Here is a 10676-nt window from a genome sequence, read left to right on the forward strand (position 1 = left end):
GTATAGGAGTAAATTTCCAACATAAATTTAGTTGTACCATAGAGATGGAGAGAAATGGGTCCGGTTTCGAAATCGTCTCGGAAAATAACGCCTCCCTTCTGGTTGACGCCTGATAACGTCACGCTCTCGGCTTCAAGTTCGTCTAGCAACGTGATAACGTTATATTTTTTTCAAATTTCATATACTCTACAAGGAATAACGTCAATTTTGCGTGCCACAATACCAGTTGCTGGACATAGGTGATAAATCCGCTGGACCTTCAATACAAGGGTTTCTTGTCTTGTAAACGTTCCTCTAAGTAAACGCGAAACCGTAAGAATGAAATAATGTAGTCACGCTAACTACGGCTAATAATAGTTCGGCAAATGTGTGAATTTGACAAAAGTGTTATAGTGAAATGTTAAAATCAGGTACGCGAAATGAACGCAGCCCATGTCTTCGGGTGGTGCCATCCAACGGAATTCGATTCTCCGTTCGTCCGTCGGTTGCCGTTTTGCATACGAGTGCAAAATTGTGCACATTTTCCGCTGCTGGTACTACGTGGCAAAAAAAAAAACGAGAAAATGTGTCGTAGATTTGATAGGATAAACTGAAGCTGGTTCGTTTACTTGTTTGCCGGCCGAGCCACTCGTAGTAGAATAGACTCCCTTGATAAGCGCTGAATCGAAATCTTCAGTCAATCGCACAGTGACTACGCGAAACGAGATCACAATTACAACAAGCAATATTATGCAATACACCAATATGAAAAACTGAAACTTTTGGGAGTATACAAAAAAAAATTGTATGAAGTGCCTTGTGACAAAAAAAGGTGCTTAAAAGAATGCTGTCGATAAAAGCAAATCTTATTTTACCTTTATACACTTGGCCACCGGTGTAAAACCGTGGATTTCCGGACGGTCCTACCTGAGCTATTTGCGTTGTCGGTTGGCTTGCATCCCAAACGTCTGGCTACCGGGCAAACTGTTTGCAGGGGAAGAAAAACGGTGATGAATCAACAGCGTTGGATTGTAGGCTGTTGATTCTGTTCGAGACCTAACAAAATAAAAACCAACAAGCTAAGGCTTCGACATATTGCCGTCATAGCTGAAGCCGACGGCTCTGCGTAAACCGCAGATATATTCGAACCAAATGTTCTACTCAACTTCTGAAACACGAATAACACTGAACAGCATTCGTAAGAGTTTATTTGGTACAATGTTATTCATGAAAATAATTTCTTGGTAGTCGGGACTGATATAAATTAGGAGGGCGGATGAGTGTTTTATCCGATATCTGGGGGTCCAGTCCCTACCGGTTAATGGAGTTGTCTAATAGGATTGATCGGTTAAAGTAAAACTAACCTTTGACTCTTCCGTCGGAGCGGCTCTCAAATGTCAGCTGGTACGCACACCCAAATATTACGATTCAATAAGCATTCTTTCAACACAGAGAATTCTGTTGAAAAGGTAATGTCTTTGGTTTGAATGAAATCCAGTGTTATCAGGAATGTTGGTAAATTTCAACATTCGATGATGGCTTATGGCAAGCTTAGTGTACCCATAGGTATGCTTTATTACGGTACCGTCTGGACAAGTGTCTGTGCTCTCGTTACAGGCCCTAGACGTTTTTCCTTATGTAAGGTTCGAAATCTATTCCTTACTTATAATTATTGGATAGCGATGATGAACTGTATTGTTGCACTGTGTTCGAGTATTTTACAAAGACCAAATTGATAATTGACGAAAGGAGACTTACGGAGACAGTCTGACCGAGATGGCAACTGAAGCTTGGAATTAGACTGAAGCTAGAAACACACTGACTGAAAGTTAAAGGTGGACTCGCTGGTGGCTAGAAGTAGACTGACTCAAAGCTTAAAACACACTGCCTGAAAGTTAAAAGTACACTACTGACAATCTGGAAACAGGGCAACATTTATACGGAGAAGCAAGGTCATTTAGGATTAGGTGTCCCAACGGGAATAAATATTCTGCGTGTAAATGTAACACCTATGCGAAGAATTGGCAAGTTTGAAGGCCAGAGCCATCGGCAGATGACCTGTTGGCGGAAGAGAGGGGAGGAGGGTTGCAAGCGTGAGAACGAGAGGGGAAGGTAAGGAGTACGGTTGGCCGTTCCTTACATAGTATCCCAGGCCGAAAGATTGCGTCCCGCAATCTATAAAAGAGGAATATTTGGTCAATGTTGGATCGGGCAAACAAAGGTGCGATATTTTAAATTTTTTTTTTTTTTTTTTAGAGAACGTGTTTTCCGCAGCAGGCGAGAATCCAGAGGTCCATGAATGCGAACATCTACCCGGTAGCCGTAATGCCAGAAACGTCTGTAATATAACCAGTCCAGGGTTGAGAAGTCCGTAGTTGCTTGAGCGTTGAACTCGGCGTGGTCTCTTCGGATTCAGACGTCTTCTTTAGTTCGTTAGCTCTTGTGGCTGACAGGGGGGTGTCTAAACCTTGAACACCTTGCCTATCAGAAAGGGGAGATTTGTGACTGGGACAGCGTCTATTTCTTAGCACACTGTCGCGGCAGTCCATAGAGGGATGCGCTCCGGCTGGCGGAGGATAATATAATATTTAGTTCATTTTTTTTTGGCGCGCACCGATAATAACCAAATGCGATATTAGACCTGTAAAGTTGGCTTGAGGGAAGGATAAAGAAATTAGGAAAAAGAATGTGTAGGTATTATCAGAGTCTTCTAAAACAGTAAGTGCAATATTCCACCGGCCATGGATAAATCTTCTTTCGTTGATGGGTCTTCAGTTACTTGTGCAGATGAAAAGTGTGGGCGCTAGTAAGTTATGTTGAGTTGTGCGATGAGGGTGTCGAATAATTGGTCAGGAATCGGCTGTTGGAGAGGGCTGGTGAAGTCATACGAGTATTTAGTGTAGAAAAAAGGTATAATAAAGATAATCTGTTAGTTTCATCTTCGCATTGGGCCTCGGGCGGGTTAGTGGATCATTGAATTGCTGAGTGCTGTAGCAGTTTTGTGTTTTTGTGAACCTTGTTTCTGGTTTCTTGAATTTAGAGCAATATTTTTGTATGATAGAATTCATGGAGACATTGCCAGGAATATCGTCGGCTTGGTTAGCAATGAATTTGGTTGAAAGAATGTGAGGTGGTTCAAAATTCTCGGCAGATGGCGTGGTTGTTGCAGTAGAACGAACAGCCGTAGGTTCGAATGAAGAGTTTTTCTGTGAAGAGGTAGTTTCTTCGATATTGCTACGTCGTCGGTTGCACTGTGTTTGAAAATCTTCGGTTGAAGAAATGGCAATATTACTCTTGATGTTCTTGGGGCAGGCTTGATCTTCGTTTTGGCAGTAGGACAGGGCTGTTAAATCTTTTTGATTACGCGATACGGTAGCGCATTTAATGAATGATTCGTCTTCCTGCAGTGCTAAGACGTCATTTGAGGGTTGATCTCCTATCGTTTTTGGAAGTTCAGGTGTAATTGTTGGAATGAAAAGAGCTTCAGTGGTAGTAATATTGGGATCTTCTGGAGTTAGTCTCTCGCTGAGTATGGAATTTCCATGAATTTTTGCTGGTACTTCAACGTCAGCCTGCCGTGCAGAAATGTCTCTCAAAATTTGTCCAAATTTCTTCAATTGACGTGTAATTTTTTCGTTCCATACTGTTTTAATCAACGTCGCATTTATCTTGATAGATTTCTGCATTCTGTGAATAAATTAGCGTTTTCCGACTAGATGGCGCTATAGAATTGCTAAACGTTAAGGATGGCACTGGTAAAAGTCTCTTCAGGCGTTCGGGGTTCGAGGTTCACTGTCACCAAATGTAAGGTTCGAATGATCTATCCCTTCACTGTCACCAAATGTAAGGTTCGAAATCTATTCCTTACTTTTAATTGTTAGATAGTGATGAGTGAATTGTATTGTTGCACTGTGTTCGAGTATTCTACAAAGACCAAATTGACAATTGACGAAAGGAGACTTACGGAGACAGTCTGACCGAGATGGCAACTGAAGCTTGGAATTAGACTGAAGCTAGAAACACACTGACTGAAAGTTAAAGGTAGACTCGCTGGTGGCTAGAAGTAGACTGACTCAAAGCTTAAAACACACTGCCTGAAAGTTAAAAGTACACTACTGACAATCTGGAAACAGGGCAACATTTATACGGAGAAGCAAAGTCATTTAGGATTAGGTGTCCCAACGGGAATAAATATTCTGCGTGTAAATGTAACACCTATGCGAAGAATTGGCAAGTTTGAAGGCCAGACCCGTACGAAACGGTAAGCTTGCGTTTTGGCGATGCCAAAATCCTAGCTTCATCAAGCTTCCCGGTCGCTAGCTTGCAGATATCAAGCTAGGGATACGTCTAGGTTAGCTTGAGTTTTGGGGGGTGGCTTCGGCGCCTTAAAATTAAACTAGCGCAAGCTGTGAATTCGCAGGCTTGCCTTTTAGCTTACAAAAATGAAGCTACTGAAATAAGTGAAAGCTAGAAAAATGGTAGTTAGGAAAATTTATATTATTTAGCATAAGAAATGCTTAAAACAAGCATGAGTTATGATAGGACTTTAATCTCAAATAATAAATTTTCTTTAAAAAAATTAAGAAATAATACTTAAGTTTGAAAATAAAAAACATTTAGCATAATTGGTGTACTTATTTTTGAGGGAACGAAAGTTGAACTTAATTTCGACTTTATCTTTATGTTTTTTTCAATTCTGTTTGTGATCTATTGTCGAAAAAATTCTAAGTATTTTTCTAGATTCTTATTGTATTGTTCGGAAATATAATTATAGAATGTATAGAATGGTCCAGTGGATAGAACATCCGACTGTGGTGAGGGAGACTCGAGTAAGATCCCAGCCAGGGGCTTCCTTTTTTCGCTTTGCCTAATCTAAGCTAGCGACGCGCGGGCCTAGGTTAATTTGAATTTCCAGGCTTAAATCGTAAAAAATTTAAGCTTGGAATCGTTAGCTTGGAGGGGTTTGGAGCGGTCTCAATCTAAGCTAACTCTAGGCTTGGGTAAGCTTAACGTTTTGTGCGGGGAGCCATCGGCAGATGACCTGTTGGCGGAAGAGAGGGGAAAAGGGTTGCAAGCGTGAGAACGAGAGGGGAAGGTAAGGAGTACGGTTGGCCGTTCCTTACACTTAGATGTGCACATCAACTCTTATATACTGAAAATTTGGGGCCTAAACACCGTTAGTAACGTGAGAAGAGGGCGTGGTTTTCTGGCGCATATGATAAGTGACGTAATGCATTACTTAACTGTACAATATTTAGTGCTCCAGAAATAATGCACATAGCCGAAGCTTCACAGGCAATGCCCGCGCCTTTCAACCTTAAGTGTTAAGCGCTAAAAACTTGAGAAGATAACACATTAGATTAGCAATACAATTCTATCATGTTTCAGGGGCAAATGCTACGTTCATGTCGAGTATACGGATTTCCGCCTTAGGGTCCTTCTGAAGAGAAAAAGAACAGAACACGAGCACGCATTGAAACGTGATTTAGAGCCATAATTAAATAAAAATTGCAAGCGTTCAGTTATATTGGAGACGTAGTATTTGAGGGTATTTTCTCGCTCCGAGAAGACGAACCGCCTTTGCTTGCATGAATGATCAACTTTACTTTGTTTAAATAGAAAACCTTCCATAGTTCCGCGAGTACATCGCTATTTTTCGGCATGAATAAATTCTTCCCTTTGGTATTTGTCCCTAATCCATTGTTCTCTAAGAATCCTGTTATCAATTAAAAATTAGCTAACCTGAGTAAAAAGCAGAAAGATTTTTCTTACTGTGGATCATTTTCTGAAGGTCTGTAACACACCGGTACTGTTCCTCATATTTCCTTTTGGCAACAATATTTACCACTTCTTCTAAATGTTTTATTTGGGATTCTTCCCATTTGTCTAATCTCAGGTGCTTTATCTTGGATATATGGGTTCCCAAGGTACGATGGATCCCAGCAACTGTGTAATAAAACAGTTTTTACAAACCTTATTACTTGCTGCAAACCTGAACGTAAAGAAATACTCCAATATTGAAAGATGCACATTCTGCCACTGCATTAAAAAATAGTAGTCAGGAAGTTGTTTCAGTGGTTGAAACTGGTTATTTCAAACTGGCCTTGACAATTACAGTCAGCACAAACACTGTTACCAGCTTTGTTTACTAACTCCAGAACTCATCTCCCATTGCTGTCAGCCATTTTTCAGCAACATGAACAACAACACTAACATGAATTTGGTGAAAATATAGATGGTGATGCAATACCCTAGAATACCCTGGGCTATTCGTTATTATAACAAATGACGTGGTGTAATCATCGGAAACAATCGATTTGTTCTTTCTGGTGTATGCGTCGTCACCACACTAACAACCACAATTGCCGCGTCAACTGAGATATCCATATTCGGTGGAAAGACTAACGGAAACGCGGATCGTTTCGTACTTCGTTCACATATACACGGTCACACTATTTATTATTCTTGAGATGGCAACCTGAGGACGTCAAAGTCAGATGCATCAGTGCGTCTGCAAAGTTAAGGGTTTGTTGACAGAGGGTCCCAAAGCCACTCCTCTACCTATGGGCGTGCTTATCGTACTCTGGGCGGTACTTGAAGAAACTCGGGAAAAAAAAATTACCTATTAGTACATTACATTCATCAGAAAGTTATTAGTTTTTAAATTTCAATTAACGGTAAGTTAAAACATAATGTTTTGTAAACTTCAACAATCAACAAGTATATTAAGTTGGCCGGTATATCTCAAAGTTTCACAACACAGCGAAGAAATGGGGGGTGGGGGGATTCACCTATAAAGGACCCAATGTCAAGGTGACCATAGCATTATAATATTACACGGAAAGCAACAGGAATTGCTTATATTCTTTTTCTTGTTGTCCTGACATGAAGCGTCAGGTTTTATTTGGGCGTTGCCGCATTGCATAGTTTGCCCAGTTGGTGGGTTGCCTGCCGGTGTCGTCTACTTTGCCGTTGAGTCCTTATATGGATTGTGCATGATATAACGGAATGGTGCACTATAAAGAGGAACGAGATATCTAAGCAAGGATAGTTAAGGATTCGCGATTCAAACCTTTTGTTACAATATCAGACAAATCATGTTTCCTATATCTATGTCTAAGTCTAAGTAACATCCCCTTGGTTACGCTGTTAACTAGAAACATGTTCACCTGTAACCGTTTTTTAAGATAAGGTTTAATTAATTTCAACAATCATACCTTGATACGTGAAATGGGGTAGTTATATTTCTCAGGAACAGTCCGTGATTTCGTTGTTGAATGGAATGCTTAATCCCACCACCTTATCAGTTTTCTGTCAACGAAAATGAGGTGTTTCATGCCCACGGGGAGCGACGAAAAACTTTATTCTTGATGCAATGAAAAAGATTGTAAAAAAATGCAGAGTAATGTAGACGTGATGCAAATAGAATTGCCGCCTTGTTTTCCACACGATGCAGTAAACGGTGGGCGTGAGAAGAGTTGTTTAGTCGAGATTCATGTTGAAGACCTGCGCGTACTGATCTTTGAATAAAAAATCGTAGATCAGACTTGTTCATTTGATTTTCACAATCTTGTGGCATTCGATTTTTGAATTTTTCTTGGTTCCTGTCAAATTTTAAATTATTAAACCTAGAGCAAGTTACGTCTAGTACAAAAACCAGGACAACGCAATGGGAAGTTGTAAAAATACTTAAATTATTTTTGTTTATTTAGGCTATTCCCAAAAACGAATTGAAATCGTGTTTCATAAGCCACATTGTTTTCACTGGTAGCCCTATGTGGTAGGACCATTGAAACTCCTCTTACAAAGTAGACTTGTGCGTTTAGTTCCTTCCCCCCGGTTTTCCTTTTTTAATTTTTTAATTTTATTTGTTTCCCACTTAAGCATTTCTGATGACTATTACTTGCTACTTTGTATACGTTAACTTGCGAGCTAACAAAGCAATTTCCCAAAGTAGTGAGACTTTGAAAACGTATTTTGTTTCGAGCAATCGTAATTATCTATTAAGAACTGAAACACTAGAGTTCGTTGGAAGCATTTTTTAAAACATTTTTATTTCCAAAATCCAAGTTATTTACCGAAATGGCAGCCAATCTGAATTAACCAAAGATTGAGTTTAGGGAAGAAATCGAATGAAAATAGAAGCTGGAGAGGTATAACCATGAAAATGTAAGGATGCTCAGAAACTTGCGTAGTTTGAGAGTAATTGATTCAAATCGCGTCTCATCTAAATGAAGGTACAAATTTCACATCATCCGATATCGCAGCTATTGCGATTTAAAAGACCAGTTTACAGTGTCTGCAATGATCTCTTATTTTCATTAGTTACAAATAGGCGGCATCATGATAAGAATGAAACGTAAGTGACAGATGAAAAACGGATCATTTTTGTGTAAGAAAACCTGTCCACTTAAACAGCACTAAAGTACTCAAACAGCGAAGAGGTTTACAAAGTATCAAAAATGATCCTTGTCATCAATTCTTCCTTCCGTTCGATAGAATCTTGTGAAACCAAATACATGGGCTACAAATTTGGAGGCATCGTGATAACCGAATGAAAGTGGGGGTTGGAGAGAGGTGACAATGGCCATAACGATTAAAAAACTTTTCAACTTTAACAGCATAGTTATTTCTCAACCAATTATGTCATTGCGGTCTCTCTTCACTCGCTAACGTTCACTGTATCATAATCCTACTAACCTGTAGCCAATGCATATCAATTTCCAAAGAAACAATCAAACGGAAATGAAAAATCGATCATTAGCTACAAATAGGCGGCATCATGATAAGAACGAAACGTAAGTGACAGATGAAAAACGGATCATTTCTGTGTAAGAAAACCTGTCCACTTAAACAGCACCAAAGTACTCAAACAGCGAACAGGTTTACCAAGTATCAAAAATGATCCTTGTCATCAATTCTTCCTTCCGTCCGATAGAATCTTGGGAAACCAAATACATGGGCTACAAATTTGGAGGCATCGTGATAACCGAATGAAAGTGGGGGAGGGAAAGAGGTGACAATGGCCATAACGATTAAAAAAATTTTCTACTTTAACAGCAAACTTATTTCCTAACCAATTACGTCATTCTGGGTTACGTCGAGCGCCCTATAGACACCGCGAAAGAGGATCTTGAAATATGAAATTTAACCTCTCCCAGATCAGGTACAATATCAATTGGATCCGATTCAATTTTGGTGACGTCAAGTACACTAGACACCGCAAGAGAGGATGTTGACTGTTCAAATTTAACCTCTCCTAGATCAGGTACAATATCAATTGGATCCGATTCAATTTTGGTGACGTCAAGTACACTAGACACCGCAAGAGAGGATGTTGACTGTTCAAATTTAACCTCTCCTAGATCAGGTACAATATCAATTGGATCCGATTCATCTTTGGTGACGTCAAGTACACTAGACACCGCAAGAGAGGATGTTGACTGTTCAAATTTAACCTCTCCCAGATCAGGTACAATATCAATTGGATCCGATTCATTTTTGGTGACGTCAAGTACACTAGACACCGCAAGAGAGGATGTTGACTGTTCAAATTTAACCTCTTCCAGATCAGGTACAATATCAATTGGATCCGATTCATTTTTGTTGTTGTCAAGTGCACTAGACACCACAGGAGAGGATGTTGACTGTTCAAATTTAACCTCTCCCAGATCAGGTACAATATCAATTGGATCCGATTCATTTTTGGTGACGTCAAGTACACTAGACACCGAAGGAGAGGATGTTGACTGTTCAAATTTAACCTCTCCCAGATCAGGTACAATATCAATTGGATCCGATTCATTATTGGTGACGACAAGTGAACTAGACACAGCACGAGAGGATGTTGGCTGTTCAAATTTAACCTCTCCCAGATCAGGTACAATATCAATTGGATCCGATTCATTCTTGGTGACGTCAAGTGCACTAGACACCGTAGGAGAGGATGTTGACTGTTCAAATTTGACCTCTCCCAGATCAGGTACAATATCAATTGGATCCGATTCATTATTGGTGACGTCAAGTGCACTAGACACCGCAGGAGAGGATGTTGACTGTTCAAATTTAACCTCTCCCAGATCAGGTACAATATCAATTGGATCCGATTCATTTTTGGTGTCGTCAAGTGCACTAGACACCGCAGGAGAGGATGTTGACTGTTCAAATTTAACCTCTCCCAGATCAGGTACAATATCAATTGGATCCGATTCATTTTTGGTGACGTCAAGTGCACTAGACACCGCAGGAGAGGATGTTGACTGTTCAAATTTAACCGCTCCCAGATCAGGTACAATATCAATTGGATCCGATTCATTTTTGGTGACGTCAAGTGCACTAGACACCGCAGGAGAGGATGTTGACTGTTCAAATTTAACCGCTCCCAGATCAGGTACAATATCAATTGGATCCGATTCATTTTTGGTGACGTCAAGTGCACTAGACACCGCAGGAGAGGATGTTGACTGTTCAAATTTAACCGCTCCCAGATCAGGTACAATATCAATTGGATCCGATTCATTATTTGGTGACGTCAAGTGCACTAGACACCGCAGGAGAGGATGTTGGCTGTTCAAATTTAACCTCTCCCAGATCAGGTACAATATCAATTGGATCCGATTCATTTTTGGTGTCGTCAAGTGCACTAGACACCGCAGGAGAGGATGTTGACTGTTCAAATTTAACCTCTCCCAGATCAG

The 10676-nt window shown here is 40.2% G+C and overlaps 1 protein-coding gene and 1 long non-coding RNA gene across 2 annotated transcripts; both read right to left on the bottom strand.

The window, feature by feature from the left end:
* Positions 1 to 49: 49 nt before the first annotated feature.
* On the bottom strand, positions 50 to 513 carry LOC130690792 (uncharacterized). Its single transcript, XR_009001091.2, has 3 exons — positions 415 to 513; positions 224 to 294; positions 50 to 142 (listed from the first exon to the last, which is right to left on the bottom strand). It is a non-coding gene; the product is annotated as an uncharacterized LOC130690792 (long non-coding RNA).
* Positions 514 to 5152: 4639 nt separating this feature from the next.
* On the bottom strand, positions 5153 to 6362 carry LOC130690793 (uncharacterized). The gene is made up of 3 exons (XM_057513669.2): positions 5972 to 6362; positions 5752 to 5925; positions 5153 to 5695 (listed from the first exon to the last, which is right to left on the bottom strand). Exons 1-3 carry the CDS (start codon positions 6009 to 6011, stop codon positions 5502 to 5504), a joined length of 408 nt encoding a protein of 135 aa, XP_057369652.1. The 5' UTR covers positions 6012 to 6362; the 3' UTR covers positions 5153 to 5501.
* Between the last annotated feature and the right edge of the window lie 4314 nt (positions 6363 to 10676).

Source organism: Daphnia carinata, unplaced genomic scaffold (genome assembly GCF_022539665.2).
Source record: "Daphnia carinata strain CSIRO-1 unplaced genomic scaffold, CSIRO_AGI_Dcar_HiC_V3 NW_026453001.1, whole genome shotgun sequence".
NCBI lineage: Eukaryota > Metazoa > Arthropoda > Branchiopoda > Diplostraca > Daphniidae > Daphnia > Daphnia carinata.